We start from the raw sequence: 19,000 nt of genomic DNA, 5'->3' as shown, positions 1-19,000 counted from the left end.
GTTGGTGTGTCACTGTGTTGGTTAATTGGTGTTGATGAGTTTGTCTTTTAGTATACTGTGATTTGTGAATTTATCTGCTTAGCTCCTCTTGTGTGAATTTTGTCTCTTGAGTGGGGTTAGATGGGGCCAGGGGCTGTGTGGTGTGGGGTTGGGTGGGATATTTGAATTGGGGAAGTAAAGGTATTCAGAGGCAAGGGTGTGTGCACACATAAGGTGTGTGCTAGTGTGTGCTTATGCACAGTAAATTGTGTGCTAGACGGCTAGTAGCTAGTAAAAAAAATTAATGAAGCAACTAAACACCAATAATTAATAATTTAATTAACTAATACATTATAAAAGACAAATAAATTAAATTATGTTAGGCTAAATAAAAATTAATAATTTAATAATTAATGAAATAATAATACAACAAATTATAGTTTATAAAAGACAAACAAATTAATGAAACAATTAAACAACAATAATTAATAATTTTATTAATATTTCAAATAAACTTATAGTTTATTGTACAGGTACCTTTGTTCATTTCTTTTCTTTTCATTGTTTTTTTCCTTTTGAGGTTTTTCGATGTACAGAATGTAAATTTGTTTTGATTTTAAGAAATTTTTTTTTTTTAAGCACAAACTTCATGCCGGCCAAATCTTGAATTTCAGCCGGTATTTACTGAAACACCCGAAATTTTTTCAAAGTGGAATAGGAACACCCTAGACAAAATTCCTGAAGTCGCCACTGTTGGTAAACATAAATGTGATGTTAGTAGTGGACCCATATTAGAACTAATAAGAATTTTTCACATCAATAGTTTGTAAAAATGTTGTAAAATAGTTTGTGACTGTATCATTACTCTTTATAAAATTGTTGTAAAAAATTTCCTAAAATAGTTTACTAACAATTACTCTAAAGGCACTCATTAATATAACCTGTAAATTTAATCTCTTAGAGACCTTTGGCACTTGAAAGTCTCTTGGATCACATGGGAGGATTACAGGCTAGTCAAAATTTAAAAAGAAACCCAACAAAAACAAAAGTAAAAATATCGTTAATAACACGGCTTACAAATAGTCAAGTTAAATGTAAAAGAAATAAGAAGAATAAGAAAAAGTGGCTCTGTACCAAATCAATTACCCCAAGAAAGGTTTAGAAATAAGGGCATTTGTTAATGAATTATTTTAATAAAAAAATTATAAGAAAAGAAAAAAAAATAATTAATTTTTTGACAGCTTTTTAAATTTTGCATAAAAGTGTTGTAAAAACTTTTCTAAAATGGTTTATTAACAATTGCTTTAAGGGTACCCGTTAAAATGAACCGTAAATTTAATCTCTTAGAGACCTTTGGCACTTGAAAGTCTCTTGGATCACATGGTAGGATTACAGGCCAGTCAAAATTAAAAAAGAAACCCAACAAAAACAAAAATAAAAATACGGTTAATAACATGGCTTACATGATAGTCAAGTTAAAAGTAAAAGAAATAAGAAGAAGAACAAGAAAAAGTAGCTTTGTACCAAATCCAATTACCCAGGGAAAGGGTTAAAGAGACTCGTGAAGTTTGAGTCATAATAAAATATTCTAAAGCCAATTTCCAAACTACCCCACACGGACCCTTACACACGCAGTTCCTTTGCAAATGTCACTTCTGTTTGGAAGTTTTGAGAGGAAGGAGAGTAGAGGGGAGTAGAGGGGAGGAGAGTAGTGGGGAGGAGAGTAGAGGGGAATGATTCTCCTCCACCTTGTTTGGATGTTTTTAAAATTAGTAAGGGAGAAGAGAGTAATTAGCCCTTCCCCTTATTTGGATGTTTTAAAAATTAGGATGGAAGGGAGAGGAAATGATTAAAATAAACAAATTTACCCCTATTTGAAAATGAACTTGCAACATTGATTTATGATTAATTTGTTAGTATTTTTTTTTTTTTTTGATAATTTTTTTATGTGAATTAAATAATCAACATTAGTATATGATTAAATATTTTTTCTACTTTTTTATTATATTAAAAAAAACCATCTTTAATTGATAATAATTAAAATAAGAAAAAAAATGTTTGGTTTGTTTGTTTACTGAAAAAATCAACAAAATATTGAATTTTGACTATTTCAATAATCACAGCCATCCCAGCAGGTTGAATATTACGACAAGGGCTTACAATGACATTGAAGCATAAGAGTTTTGGTTAATAAAAAATCTGAAATAATAAGCTTTGAAATTACTTTTAACTGTACTATCTGGACCACACAACCAAGAATAAAATGCAATCATATCTTATATCCTTATGGAATAAATAAATTGTTATCCATTTATTCCCCTGTGTTTTCATAGTGTCTCAAACCATCACTCTTCCTTTTAGTATACACACAATACACAACATAAATAACTGAAAATCCAATAGTGCTAATGCTAATATAACTGCTATTAACGTAAGAAAAAGAGCACATTGGTGGGCTCTTAAAGCCTCACTGTAGAAGCCTAGAGGGCAAGAGCTTGCGGTGATGTGATCCTCCTCCTTAGGCGCTCAGCAATAATGAAGGCAAGCTCAAGAGATTGTGAGCATTGGCAGTACAGCCAATTTTTGAATCAAAGGCCTCATATGACATTTTATCATGCCTGACAACTGAGAAGTGAAAAGCATAAAAATGAATGTAAGCAGACAAAGTTTTCAAGCCACTGAAAAAAGGACACTGTTACAATGAGCTATGACCATTTTTTTTTTTTTATAAAATGCAAACAAAAACATTGAATTAACAAAAACACTGTTACAATGAGCTATGACAATGTAAGCAGACAAAGTTTTCAAATTGACAAGCTCTGTATCCAAACTTGGTCCACCAATACCAATTCTTGCCACTATTTTTTTTTTTTCCTTTCTGGTTTCGGGACAAGAAATTTCAAAAAGAAAAAATAATTTCAATACATTATCAACAACCAAAAAAAAAAAAAAATCATAAAAAAGGCTCACAATTACAATACCAACACAAAACCATACGCGTACACAAATCTTTCAGCATAATACAATTGTTCTGAAATTGCAAACAAACACTTTTTTTTTTATAAAATGCAAACAAAAACATTGAATTAACATCAAACTCATGGACTGTTTGAGAAGGAAGTTTAGGAGCTAGACTGACACTCTGACAGTGACCTTGAAGACTCCTGTAAGAGCATTCAATAGCTCCTCTACTTCTGTTTCATCACTGGCCCACTAAATTACTTATAAAAGGCACATAGTTGGTATCAGATTTGAGACATAACATTTTACTAATGGCAAAGTTCCTTCAAGTCACCATGATGGAAATTTTGCAGCTCACAAACTAGCAATTTGGGCAGAAAACTACAAATAGGGAGCTTCCCATTTTATGAGTACTGTTAATGGTTATATGCACCTCATGCTCATAGCTCTCATTTCAATCTGATCTTTAGGATTTACTATTCCCAATATAAGCACGCAATAACAGTTGAAAGCCTGGATAATTGGAATTTTGGATTACCATAATTGGTTTGTTGAAATGCTAATCACACACACACACTTATCAAATCAAATATCACATGCACTAGAACAAATGTGCCAGAGACCAAATATTAGACAGAACCATTCAAATCTTTGGGTAGCCAAACTCAACCATATGACCATATACACTCAACAAATCATTAACAAACCTTTTTCTGTGAAACATAAACCTGTATTTTCATTGAATTCTTTTTATCAAACACTTTAACCCTAAAACCAGATTCTGATTATAGACACAAAGAATTGTCTCATCTTTACAAGAATCAACATCAAGAAAATGCAATCGATTTTTGTTCTATTACTGCAAAAGCCAAAGCAAGAAAGCAAAGACCAAGAAAGACCCAGCTCTCACGAAACTAGTTTGGTGATTGATGATTCCATTGCACCCACACCCAGAGAACTCGATCTTGTACTTCTTGGTCATATTCGGATACACTAAGCTATAAACACTAAGCTATTATTTATGCAAGTTCACAATCTAGACTCACTCAAGCACTTTATCAAACACGTTATGAGCAATACTTTGAAACTTTAAAATTTAAAAAAAAAAAAAGCCCTCAAATCCGAAACCCACCCACAAATAACATGTTATTACCCCATAAAATCACAATTAATAAGAAATTACCCAATAAAATCACAATTTTAAGAACATAGTTATTTGATTCAACTTAAAAGAAACCCATGAAACAGAAATTAAAAATAGAGTTTACCTTTGTGAGAGAATGGTAGGCGTGAGAGAGAACAGTGAAGAAGTTGTGAGAGAGAGAGAGAGCCAGTGTAAGCTGAGAGAGCCAAGAGAGCTTGAGCGCCGAGAGAGCTTGAGAGAACACAAAGAACACAGAGAGCTTGAGAGAACTGAGACCTTGAGGGTTACAGTGTTTTTTTTTTTAACGTTAAAATGCCTTGTAATTTTTTTAATATAATAAGGGTAAATTAGGTAATTTATATATTTAATAATTTATGTGCTTTACTCTCCCTCCAAACCTCTCCAATTTGGGGGAATTAAAAATGAGAGATTGGAGGTAGTTGAAACCCCTCCAAATCCCTTCCCCTCCTTCCTTAAAAAACTTTCAAACAAAATAAATGAATTACTCTCCTTCCCTCTACTCTATTCTCCCTCCTTTTTTTAACATCCAAACAGCCCTTAAAGTCTCTTGCATCACATGGGAGGATTACATGCTAGTCAAATTAAAAATGAAACCCAGCAAAAAGAAAAATAAAAATAAAAATACCGTTAATAACACGGCTTATATGATAGACAAATTAAAAGTTAAAGAAATAAGAAGAAAAAGTAGATCTGCACTGCACCTAATTCAATTACCCAGGGAAAGGGTTAGAGAGACTTTGAACTTTGGGTCTTATTGTCAATATCCCTAATTCAATTTCCAAACTACCCCACATGGACCCTTACAAGCACAGTTCCATTGCAAATGTCATTGCTTGACTTGCTGCCATGGCCTTGCGAGTTCAATTGAATGTGGATTTTTTTTGCTCAGAGTTGCTATAATGTATTTACACATGTTTCTTTTGGCCTAAATATAAAATCATTCAAACTCTCCTTTCCTCTAATTTTATATATAGAGTTAGATATATGATTAGGTTTTTCATGGTTTATTTATATTGAATTTCTCATTTTCTACACTAAATTAACTTACTTAGTACAAAAATTTTAAAATTTGAATTAGATGAGACACATGGCGCAAAATTAGACTATAATTAAATTCTAAATTGAAATTTAATTGAATTTTCTCTCAGCTTTGGCTATATATATATATATATAAGCATAGATCTCATGTGAGAAAGTATGAGATTTTGCCAAGTGGCATATTCTATGCAAAGAGAGTTGAGTATTCTCAAGTGTCACATTAGAGATAAGAACAAATTAAATATTGACTTTTTGTTTCATCTGGTTCAATGTTTTAAGACTTTTCTAATTAAAAATAAATATTTTTTGTATCCTTTGGTTCAATATTTCAAAACTTTTTATCCCCCACACATACACACAAAACTCTTTGCATTTTAATTCGCAATTTTCAACTCTTGCACTTCTACCCCTTTATATATGCATACCCATAGCCCTTCATGTCATCCCATGTCAAATACACATAGACAAAAAACGATGTCATTTATCTTCAATCTTTTGACAATACCTACCTAGCTCGAACATTGTTGTTTCATCTAATCCTAACATGTATGAGTTGGCTACAACCAAAGAAGGGGGGGCTTGTATTTTATATTGAGTGACAACAACAATTACAATTTTGAAGTTAAGGTTGAATATTGTGGATTTGTGAATTTTGTAAATGATGTGATTGATTGTGAGTGTTTGAGATGTGTATTTTGTTTGAGAATTAAGGAGAAAAAGAAAGACACATTCTATATAAACTTTTATTTTATAATAGTCCTCCAAAGTTTTTGTTTTTTTTCAAAAAAAAAATTATTTCTCATTCCTTCAATTGAATAATTGTAATGGATATGTGTGTGCAATTTATAATTTTTGCATTTTATGATGAACTCATTACTAATAAAATTCTATAAAAATTATGCTATAATACATATACAATATTCTCCAAACCATCTTATATAAAATATTACAACATTATCCGCGCATCGCACAGGTAACTTACTAGTTTGTATTTAAAAAAATATAAATACGCAATATTAGTGTGGCCATCAGTAAAATGGTCTGTAGTAAATTCTATTTCCTTTTAAATTTAACATAATGCTTGCAATCAATTCACATACACTAATATTACTATTTTCGTGTATGTTCTAATAAATAATACTGTTTACTCAAGAAAAAAAGTTCACACATATAAATTTAGTGGCTCGTAGCTAGTATGTGCAGAGTGCGTGCACCTCTACTCTATGTAAAAATATGGTGTTTTATTACAATTGATACAGATTATTACAATTGCAACTTTCAAAGTTGGATACTGCACTTTTATGTCACTCTCCTCCAAAAACACAAAAAACATAAAAATACAAGATTAAAAAGGATCCAGCAGAACACATTTATCATAAGATTTCAAGTCATAGGTAAATAATTTAAATTTCAGTCAAACCTCAAGTAGGTAAAGTGTCAAATTTTAAACCACAAGTAAACAACTTAAATTTTGGCCAAACTACAGGTATGAAAGTTGTAATTTGCCCATATACAATTTTATTTAAATACAATAATAAAAAAGTTTAAATAAAAAATAAATTAAAGTAACAAAAATATAACGAAAAGACTTAGGCCCCTTGTTGATGTTGAGAACCAGACTTCAAGCGTGTAATGATAAATGATAATTACAAACATTATCAAAGTTGAAAGTGGCATTGCCTGTGCGATGGTACGAAGTGTTGACTCCGAGGCCTTTGTTGACGGTAGTGGCTGCTCCACCCACGTCAACTCATTTAGGCTCATTTAGTTATGCTGTTGTAGTAAACTTGCAAAGAAAGTTTTCAATTGAAGAAAACAAACCTGAGTTGACGTGGGTGGAGCAGCCACTACCGTCAACTCAGGTTTGTTTTCTTCAATTGAAAACTTTCTTTGCAAATTTACTACAACAGCATAACTAAATGAGCCTATATATAATACAAACTCAAGTATCCAGCTCTGCCTCGTACTCAAATTTCACACCAGCTTTCTTTCCTGCTTGCCCAAACCAATGAAGCTTCACAACCCCAATTTTCCTGCATTATTAAGCTCTACACACCTTCATATGATTCTACTCTTTACTATAACCCTACTATGCTTGCAACCTGCCACGCCAACAAACGAGACTGATCGTTTGGCTTTGCTCAAATTTAAAGAATCCATTGCTAATGACCCATATGGAATCTTGACCTCATGGAATGATTCTATCCAATTCTGCAACTGGCATGGAATTACATGCGGCCGTCGCCATCAAAGAGTCACAGCCCTAGAACTAGAAGGGCGTAAATTGCATGGAACCATTACACCTTACATTGGAAACCTCACCTTTCTTAGAGCTATCAACCTCCAAAACAACAGCTTTTATGGTGAAATTCCAAAAGAAGTTGGTCATTTGCTCCGACTGCGACATCTCAATCTTTCATATAACACGTTGGGAGGAGAAATTCCAGCCAGCTTGGGCAACATCTCTGAACTCAGGATAATGGACATAAGGTGGAACAAACTTATTGGGAAAATTCCCATGGAGCTTGGCTCTTTAACCAAGCTTTTAGTTCTTTGGGTCAAGTCTAACAATTTGACAGGAGAAATCCCACCTTTCTTGGGAAATCTTTCGTTTCTTGAATCTTTTTCGGCAACTTATAATAATTTAGAGGGAAATATTCCAGAGAGCTTTGGCCGTTTGAAAAGCTTATCAACTTTCGCCATTGGAGCCAATAAATTGAACGGTACAATCCCTTCCCCTCTCTACAATATATCATCTATCAGCATATTGCTAATTGCAGACAACCAACTTAGTGGTACTCTTCCAACAAACATAGGCCTCACTCTCCCTAATCTCCAATTATTTGAAATAAGTATTAATAAATTTTTTGGGCCAATTCCTATTTCTATATGCAATGCATCTCAACTTCAAATATTTGAAATCACATATAACAACTTCATGGGATCAGTTCCAACTAATCTGGGAAATCTACCAGATCTTGTGAGTCTATCTCTAGGTGAAAATCACCTAGGAAGGGATTTAGACTTTTTAACATCTTTAAGAAATTGTAGCAAATTGGAAGAGCTGGTTTTAGGTGGAAACCAATTTGAAGGTGTTTTGCCCAATTCTATAGGCAACTTGTCAACACAACTCAATTCGTTATATGTTGAAGGCAATCAAATATCTGGAACTATCCCTGAAACATTGGAGAATCTTATGAACTTAATTGTCCTGTATATGGATATGAATCTTTTCACAGGTGTGATACCTAGTTATATTGGGAAGTTTCCGATGTTGCAAATATTTTCTTTATCGGGAAACAATTTTTCAGGACAAATCCCAAACAACTTAGGGAATCTCACTCAATTGATTCAACTCTATTTGTCTCAAAACAACTTGGAGGGAAGCATACCTTCAAGCCTTGGTAATTGCCAAAATTTGCAAAGTTTAGATGTTTCACAAAATTACCTCAGTGGAGTCATACCCTGGCAAGTTTTTGATCTTTATTCCTTGACACTATTACTCAATTTAGCACACAACTTATTCAGTGGCAAATTACCAGTTCAATTAGGCAATTTGAAAAATATATATTCACTTGATCTCTCTGAAAACCATTTATCTGGTAAAATTCCTGAGACAATTGGAAGTTGCTTCAAATTAGATCACTTATACTTGCAAGGCAATTCCTTTGAAGGGGTCATACCTTCATCCATGGCTTCCTTAAAAGGCCTTGAACATTTAGATCTTTCACGAAACAACTTGTCAGGGTTAATTCCAAAGGGCCTAGAGAAACTTTTATTTTTGAAATATTTGAACCTTTCATTTAATGATATTGAGGGTGAGCTACCAACAGAAGGAGTTTTCAGAAATATAAATGCAATATCAGTTGTTGGAAACAATAAACTTTGCGGGGGCATTCCACAATTGCAATTGACAACATGTCACACCGTTACAAAATCGAGAAAGTCCTTTACTTTTGGAGTAACAATCACAATTATTTGTGTGGTTGTATGTATCTTTCTAGTTGCATCCTTTCTTGCACTTTATTGGAGGAAAAGATCAAAAAAGAAACCATCTTCAATAGACTCAAAGATGGAACTCCTTCCAACAATTTCATACAAAATGCTCCATCAAGCGACTAATGGATTTTCTCCCAACAATTTGATTGGATCTGGCAGTTTTGGATCAGTATATAAAGGAGTTCTTGACCAAGAAGAAAGATTAGTTGCTGTAAAGGTTCTTAACCTTCAAAACAAAGATGCTTCAAAGAGTTTTATGGCAGAATGCAACGTATTAAGAAACGTTCGGCATCGAAATCTTATAAAGATCTTAACATGTTGCTCCAGTATAAATTATAATGGCGATGATTTCAAAGCTCTAGTTTTTCAATTCATGACAAATGGGAGCTTGGACATGTGGCTGCATTCGATGGAAAATAGCGACAATCAGTCAAAAAATTTGAGTGTTCTTCAAAGACTAATTATTGCAATTGACGTGGCATTTGCTTTAAATTATCTTCACAATCACTGTGAGCAAAAAATCATTCATTGTGATTTAAAGCCAAGCAATATTCTTCTTGATAGTGATATGATTGCTCATGTAAGTGATTTTGGCTTATCAAGGCTCCTCACAACTTCGAATGATTCTTCCCAAACGTGTACTAGCACAATTGGATTAAAGGGATCTATTGGTTATGTTGCTCCAGGTATTATCTTTCTTCTTTTGTTTTAAATCCTTAAGTATTCTAATGTTTTCATTTTCTTTTTGTCACTTTATCAAATGATAGGATTTTTAACTCCTTGATTTTCTTGTCATATATGCTTTTTAATTTTCGTATCATCAACATATTCGCATATGGGTGTACACATAATTAGCTTATTAACATAAACTCTCACTTAGTAATTTTTATTTATTCATTTGCTAAGTTACTCTCGCTTAGTATTTGTTTTTCTTTTATAAGTTAAAACAAGTTCATGTTTGTACCGCACAAGCACGTAATTAATCTTTTTTTTTTTTTTTTAGTAAAACTGCAAGTTTTAATTCAAAAATAACATTCAAATATGATTTAATCTTTGAGAAATGTTAAATTTTATATTCTTTGACTAAAATTTGTACCTTCTTTGTACAGATGTATTTTCTTAATCAAAATAAATCAACAAGAGGGGGGAAAGTAGTTTGGACCCTCTTAATAAAGTTATTACTGTTTCCTTTAATTTCAAAAGTAATAGCATATGTCATTATTTTTTTTAATATAGATTTGTTTTATTTTCTTGACTTTGCATTCTGTAGAACCTAAATTCATATTTTTGTAAATAGATAGAATATTGCTTAATTTCCCTCCATTTCATGAGTTGTAGAGTATGGCATGGGTGGTGAGGCATCAACTGAGGGGGATGTATACAGTTATGGGGTTCTTTTATTGGAAATGTTTACAGGAAGGAGACCCACTGATGATATGTTTAAAGATGGTCTTGATCTCCATAACTTCGTTAAGATGACCTTACCAAAAAGGCTCATTCAAGTTGTTGACCCACTACTTTTGCCAAGAGAAGTTGAAGAAATGGGAGTAGCAACTACAGCAATGATGGCAAGAAAAGAAGATGACAATGATAGTGAAATTGTAGAAGAAGCTAATAATATTGAGGACTCTAGGCATATTGATGTTGACATGCAAAAATGCTTACTCTCAATCCTTAATATTGGAATCTTATGTTCATTGGAGTCTCCAAAAGAGAGAATCAGTATGGAGGAAGTCATTAAGGAACTACAATTGATAAAAAGTACTTTTGTTAGTTTGGGGATCCGCAGAGGTAGACCAAGTAAAGCTCAAGTAAGAAATTTTTCGTTTTGAATATGAGACTACTCTGAGTAGTGTGTCCTAGTCACTTACTTTGATTTCATTCAATTCCCAAATACTTCTTTTAAAAAAGCATGGAGATTTTATGTTTACATTTGTATTAATCTTGAGTAGATTGTCATAGCTAATTTTAAAATTAGATTTTCATTTCTCACTCGTGGTCAATTGCTAAACAGAAATTGTCATCTTATTAATACCCACAACCTTATAACCATGTAATAGTTATTGTTTTTTATGTTCTCAAGGTATAGAATGGTGAGCTAACGAACTTTTTTTATGAATTGCAGAGGCCTGGAACAAGTAGAAGAGATTAAATGTCCTTAATAATGCTTGGATTATGCAAGGGATTAGGAGGCGTGATCTTAATTTCAAGCTAGTTTAATATCCCTTGTTGAAATGATCAATGGAAGATCTTTCTCTTCTAGTGTAGGAATCATGATTTTCTTTCTCTTCATATGTAGTAGTCGTCTTCATTTACTGTGTTGGATTCTACTACTGTAATGTGTGATTATGTGTTTGTACTAATAATCAATTCAATTCCTAAAAGTCTTTATAGGAAGGGAATGTATCAAAGATGCCATGTTAGTTAGAAATTTAGATGCTTTATGCAACATTATTTTAGTATACAAATAAAAATGGATGTTTCGTTTAATCTATATATATATATATATATATAATAATTAATAGCCGAAACATTTGACTTTTTGTTGATCGCGCTTCATTGCACCAAGTGGCAACACAAATTTCTGCCACACGCCTATATTTAAAAACCAAACAGTTGTGACTTTTACGATTGGTGTTCAATTGTATTGCTCTTGGGCAGTAGTTACAAGATTTTTAAAAAAAAAAATTTTAAATCGTGATAAATACAAGATTTTAAAAAAAAAAAAAAATTTAATTGTGATAAATTACCAAGTAGGCCTTTTAGGAAAAAAATTAAAAAAAAAAAAAGAAGACAATTAGGCCCAATAATTTTTTTTAAACCCTCATCCACACACATTCACCAAAAACTTGGTCTAACTCTTTCAAACCCACACCATTTCAGTGGGTAACTACTTATTATTGTTTGTATACATTGTTAACTTTTCATTTTTTCGTTTTCTCTCTTCTCTTTTCCCTCTGCAAGAAGTGGGTAACTACTTATTATTGTTTGTATACATTGTTAACTTTTCATTTTTTCGTTTTCTCTCTTCTCTTTTCCCTCTGCAAGAAGAAACTTTGCGAAGGTTGAGGAGAAAGAACAAAGTAGCCTTGCACCACCGCTCTGCCAGCAAAATCACCACGGTAAATTGATTTCTTTCATTCTTCCCTTTCATTGTTTACTATCACGCTACTGTTATTGCTCAATCTCTTTTTCACTATCACGCTACTGTCTTTTTAGTTCCTTCCACAAATTTAATAGAAATATTGTTTTTCCATTGTATGTTTTGATGTAGACAACTTTAGTCAATTTTCTGAATTACACCACGTTTACTTTGGTGATATAAAAACAAATGTTAGACATGTTGGTGAAAAATATAAAAGCCATGGAAGAGTTGGGTTTCTGGCTTTATATTATTCATGGCAGAATTTAATTAGTTATGTAGTTCCATATATTTAATACTCTTCAATTTGTTTGTTCTGCCTGTTTGTTGTGTTATTTGTTGCATTACAGGAGCTTTCAATTTGTCAATAGGTTGTGTTACTTGTGTATTTTTGTTTTAATTCTTTTTTCTTTTTTTTAATAATAACAAATGTTAATAACTAGGTGACCTTGCAAAATTAGTGACGAAAGAATAGTTTGTGTTATGTGTATATTTAAATTCTGAATGGTTCTGAATGGTGTTTGCCATAAAGGCGTGTATACTTTACTACTAATACATGTATTGCACCATTTGTCTAATGCAGATAGTTTTATTTATGGAATCTATATTTGTTCATTATTTCTGTTTACTTGTCGTTGGGTTATTTTGGCATTTTAGAAAGTACAGGAGTAGTAGACAAGGTAGAGGTAGAGGTGGAGATGGAGCATAAATATGAGGAATTAGCTAAAGCCCTTGAAAACTTTGGAAATAGGTATTATATCTTCCTTTTCTTTTTGTTTGTCTGTCTAATTCTTTGATTGAATTTAAAAGAATTAGATTCCTATAAGTGTTTGATAACAAGAACCAAGTAAGGGTTTCCCTAAGGTATATAAAATTTGTTAACTCTGACAAACTTTAGCAATTTGGGAAAACCTTTCAACATTTTTGGCAATTATAAATAAACAGTACAGAGACTTAAATATGAATTTGAAATTCAATTAATTTGTAATGATATTATTCTTGAATTACAAAGTTTGAATTCAATCTGCGTTGGTAAAATTACCATCAAAATTTGGGAATTTGACTTTTCATTGTATGGTGGTTCATCTATTTGATTTTTAAATAGCTTTTATCTCTAAAGTCTTTATCCCTGACTTGACTATGTTTCTAAAATATTTTTGCAATCACTTTGGTCCTGCAGATTTGCTTCTCTATTTAGTAAATTTCCATTTTAAATGTTAGGTATCATTAGGTGCACATCAATCAATTATTAGATCAAAGCTGTTAATCTTACTATTGAGTTTTGTTATTGTATGTTTGTTCCCTGTTTCTTTCTTTCTTTTGTTTTTTACCCTATTATGCCTCTAGTAATAATGTGCCTAATAAGGATAACAAATTAAACACAAATAGAGAACATTGAAGGCATCATCACTTTGGGATAAAATTTGTTAAGTTACAACTTACAAGACATCAACTTTCACCAAATTCATTTTGGTCTTCAACTTTGTGGTCTAATCCCTGTAGCCTAGGTGTCTCCTCTACTTTCCAAAGAAAATAACATGACACTAAGAACTAAGAAGGCAACATCACAAACCACTAACATATGCTTGTTAGATTTAAATCAGACTACATACATTTCAACTCTGATCAAGCAAACCAGAATGTTCTTTATAAAATTAGAGAGCATTTTTACAAAAATATTTTATACAGACAATTCGAAGAACAATTTAAAAACTTGAGACCAAGAATAAAATAGCTTTCACCTAACACTATAGATAAAATGAGTTGACAGATTGCAAATGAATTTTCATATTGGTTATTTCTAAAACAGGGAACATGAATTGGTGTGTGTACTGCTTGTTAGACATTGAGCTTGAGTCCAAGCTAATGAGTGTCTAAACAATCAACTAAGTGGGGAAAGACCTTAGCTTTTCTAACTTGTCCACGCTTGCTCCTACTTTTTCACATAAAAGTACATTACATAAAAATAAGATAAAAAATAAGTTGATACAAAATGGAAAAAAGGAAGAAAACCCGGAGCTAAATTATTGGGCCTTACCAGATCTTGTATATACTGTAGGAAGAAATAAACATGTCCACGTAATAGACCTGCAAAATGGAAATTTTACAAAGTTAGATTCTACAAAAAGAAGAAAACATTTAGGTATTTTATCAAACAATTTCTATGCATGTAATAAAAAGTTTGTTAGTTAAGTCCACCCCAGCAATAGCAAATTTTTTTGAGAAAAGGGGATGATTGGCAGAGAGAAACAAACAAATTAAACTTTAAAGAATAGAAGATAATCAAACCTTGAATTAGAAGGTGAAATCAGTGTGACCAAAACATGCTCCAATTGTGTCAGGGAAAATAGCTGTGAGAAGAAGATAAAACACTCCAAGCAGAATGGCATCAAAGGAGTAAAATGCTTGAGTGTGCTATATAATTGGCTAAAAGGATAAGGGAAAGTGACTGGATTCGAAAGCCAAAAGACCAAATACTGAAATCTCTTAAAGCATCTCTGCATTTATCACTTCAAATAATCAGTAAATGTGGACTGGAATTCAAAGAAGTCAAAGAGTGCTGTCTGAGGGTAAGGTCATTGCTTTCATTACACTTGGGGGAGGCTTGGGCTTTTCAAATACTAGTAATTTGTAATATAATAAGTGGGATGGGGTTTTTAAAACCTTTTGTATAATTTCGGAGGACAGCTCATTTTTTGGAGAAGTGAGAAAAGAAGTTAATGTGAAGGCTAAATTCAAGATTAGAGCACCACATGACAAGACCTCATGCTTTTCCGCATGAGGTCTCTGCTTTTATATATACTAGCTTATAATCCGCACAATGTGCGGGACACTTTTATTTATTACAAAAGACAAATTGTAGGTGAAAATTTAAACATTTTATAGTTAGATAATACCAAAAAAAAAAAACTTGCAAGAAAGAAAACTATGAAATCTAATCTTGAAATTTCTTGTTCATTCAACAAAATTTGAAATAGACCAAAAAAAAATCGTCTTTCTTCATCACACATGCACTCAAGCATGTATTAGGTGTATTTGGTTTTGCTAGAAGCAAGAATCAGTGTCTTCAACTAACAATAATTAATAATTAAAATATCATGAAATTCAAACCCTATAGTAGTAATGAATTACATCAGACTACAGTAGTAAGTAGTCTCACAGAAACTTTAAAAAATTAATTAAAAACAAAAGAATATTGCAAGGACTGCACCAACTGGCAAAATTTTAGACCATGTAGAGAGAAGTGTCTACTTTCTATATACAAAGTCATTCTATCACTTTTAACACCACAAAATATACAAAGTCATTCTATCACTTTAACATCACAAAAATTACCATAACTCCATATACTGTTGGACAATTTTTTTTTGCAGAAAATAAAAACAAATAAATTGAATAGTTACTTCATAATTCAATAAAAATATCCTCAATGTACAACATAATAATTGCTTACAATATTCCATCTTACTTTTGTTGTTCAGTTTGAGCTATTTGTCTTAAAGCTTTCCTCTTTGTATCCTTACACTTCCTGCAACATGCATATTAATCCAACTGAAATCCCTTTCCTGGTATAGAGCAATGCAAACTGCAGGGTGCTTTACTCTTTACCATCTACCGAATTCTTTATAATTGTTTTCAATTGATTTGGACATCAATCATTGAACTATTAAGAAAGATATTTATAGTTACATATCTTTGAGTTAATCAAACCCAAAAACAGCTCTGCCGTAAGCATTGTACTGCTATCAAATGTTAAAACACAAATGTAACACACACACACACACATATCTAACTGCATCTAGAGCTTTGGTGTGATTCCTAATTGACCAAGCCATCTATTAAATCTAACGCATTTCTAATATAATTATGCATGCCAATTTTTAATTCAATTACCAATCTGTTGCTATCCTATCTTTGTAGCTCTTTGAATCATCCTTTTATTCTCTATCCAAATAATAAATCATTTGTCCCCGGCTAGGATAAATAGAGGTATTCAACTTAATTAACTAAAAATCACTATAATGTAGCCATTAAAGTTGGGTATAAAAGTCAAGCATCCATAACAATTGCACTATCTAAAACCACAAAAATTTCATAGAATTTAAGCAATAATAGATCTAGATGATCCTTAAATCAACTGAAATGTATATTAAATATCGATTAGCTTTTAAGCAATAATAATCATTATGGCAATTTTTAGTTAATTCATGATTATCATTACCTAATCTACCTAACCAATTGCACTGTATAGATATGCCTTAGAAACTTCTCAATTATGAATGAATTTTTCCAAAAAAATCCGTCCATGATGACCTTGAACCATTTCAATGAATTTATTCTTCAGAACTTAGATAAGAATTACTTTTTTTGACTAATGGGTTTAATCTGCAAAAAGTTTTTGGAGCTGAGAGGATTTTCTTGGACTTGGGAAAAAAAAAAACAAAAAAAAAAAATTTGAGAGAATGCAGGGAGAAATGTTCTGATGTTTCTGATAATGATGTTCTTTCTCTAAGAGAGTGTGTGTCTATACATTTTTTGTAATGCTATAATGATAAACTATAGGTTCTAAATGAGATACTCAATGCAACTCAAGTTTTTGAGTGGAATTAAATTGCAATTGTGCTTTAGTTGGTTACTCTAGTCATGGATGGATACCTTTTGTAATTTAAGTTGAGAATTACGTAATCGGATTGTGAGATTGCTAATCTTGCAGATTAGCTATCACAAAACTTCAATATATTGACTTGCTAAACAAAATTACAAAACAAACATACAGCTGTAATTTTTTTCATTTGGTGTTCAAGTAATAACCTTTAAATATATTTTTTTCATACAGTACAACAGAAAAGGTATCGAATAAATAACATAATGAAAAGGATAAATAGTACCTAAAAGAAGCACTAACAGAGAACACAATACTTTATAATTGTGCACTATATATTCTCTTCAGTGGTTTCATCTCCTCCCCACTGGAAACTCCAGGATCAATATAACACAACTGAAAGTCTGAAACAAAAACAGAATATCATGCCCACTGTCAAATTGTAGTACTTTCAAAATGTAGCAAGACCAAATACCATAGTTTACTAAAAACATAAACCAATATTGTGGCTTCTTCAATGTGTGACTCCTTTATTTATAAGCTTTTTCCACCCATAATTCTCTTCCAAAATAGACCTTAAAAGTAAAAGAGGATTAAGAAAACTGACCAAAGAAACTTGGTACATTACACTATAAATTAGGCAAAACAAATACTTCCATCATTCACAAATTGAAAAGAAATCATCTCCATTGAGTTAAGTACTGTACAAAGCCTTGAATTATTGAATTTTCTCATGTGATTGCATGACAGATTCTCTACTAATCATCTCAACTTGCTGAAATTTCATGGTATTTAAATATCATAACTGGTTGCAATTCTCTACTTATCACCACAATTCACAAATTAGCAAAGTAAACTAACAAATGTAATTTAAACAAAACAATTTAAAACCTTCAAAACTGGTTACAATTCCTTTTACTATTGTTTCGCTTTTGTTTCTTACTACTAAAAAGATTCTCAATGAATTTTCAAGAATGATATACAACATGAAAAACCCAAAAAACCAAATATTGTACACACCAGAACCAACACCTAGGAATCTCTGAGAAAAAAAATTTTTTTTTTTTTTTTTGATAAGTAAATCTCTGAGAAAGTTATTCTCTACCATAACATACAAAGTAATCAATTTTGTACAAAGAACATTATAATTTCAGATTTAACAATTTAAAACATGCAAAACCCAGAAAAACCCAACATCAAAAATAACAAAATCATGACTTAAAAGTATCTTTAAAAAAAATATCGTCTAAAATCTACAATGTACAAAATAACAAAATATTTTCAGATTCCAAAACCCCACAATTTCAATCCCCCTTACACATAACAGAATATGTAAGAGAGAAAACAAAACTTGAAAATTAAAGTGAAATGATTAAGTTTAAAGGATTAGAAAGATTTCATTTTGCGGAGGTTTTCCCTGATTTCAACATATAGAGAGGAAAAGTTAGGAGAATATTAGGCAAAGAAATTGGTACCTTTGCTTTGATGAAATTAGAGACTCCAGATTGAAGAAAAGTTCCACTTCATCTCTGCAGAGAAAGAAATTGAATGTTTTAAATCCAAAAGAGACGAATTTAAACAAACCCATTACTGAAAATATCTAAATTAATACTCACATATCAGAATTTCGAATTCCTTAACCCTTATTTCTGGAACCAAACCCAACTGTAATTGTAAAAGTTTGAAACATATAACAGATCTAATTTGTTGGGGAAAAGTCGGAGAATGAATAGGAACCCAGTCGGAGGCCTTGTTAATAGGCAGAGGAGACTCATCTTCCTTCTTCGAAGTTTTTGTTTTCCTTAATCACAAAGTAGAGTGAAAGATATTGAAAGGAATTTGAACGTAGGTTTTTCTTTTTAAGCGGTGTGATTGTGTCGTAGGGTATGACTTCGAAACACATTAAAATCTTAATTAAAGAGAAATGTGATAAGTGATTGCAAAGGGAAGAAATTAGCACAACTTATTTGGGTAAAGCAAAAGGTGTGGTCTTTTGATTCGGTTTCGAAGGTTTTTCTTTTATCTTTTCTGGGTTTTGGTTTTGCTTTCCATTGTTTTCTGGGCAACCAAACAGATATAGAAAATAGTAGAGAGAGAGAGAGAGAGAGACCTG

General features: G+C 31.8%; 1 protein-coding gene across 1 annotated transcript; it reads left to right on the top strand.

Annotated features, from left to right (window-relative positions):
• The first annotated feature begins 7,151 nt into the window (after window positions 1-7,151).
• LOC126721233 (putative receptor-like protein kinase At3g47110) lies at window positions 7,152-11,533 on the top strand. Its single transcript, XM_050424284.1, has 3 exons — window positions 7,152-9,828; window positions 10,481-10,953; window positions 11,268-11,533. Exons 1-3 carry the CDS (start codon window positions 7,152-7,154, stop codon window positions 11,292-11,294), a joined length of 3,177 nt encoding a protein of 1,058 aa, XP_050280241.1. The 3' UTR covers window positions 11,295-11,533.
• Window positions 11,534-19,000: the final 7,467 nt, after the last annotated feature.

The sequence above is a fragment of the Quercus robur genome, chromosome 4 (assembly GCF_932294415.1).
Source record: "Quercus robur chromosome 4, dhQueRobu3.1, whole genome shotgun sequence".
Lineage (NCBI taxonomy): Eukaryota > Viridiplantae > Streptophyta > Magnoliopsida > Fagales > Fagaceae > Quercus > Quercus robur.
This window is presented reverse-complemented; position numbering and strand designations above follow the sequence as displayed.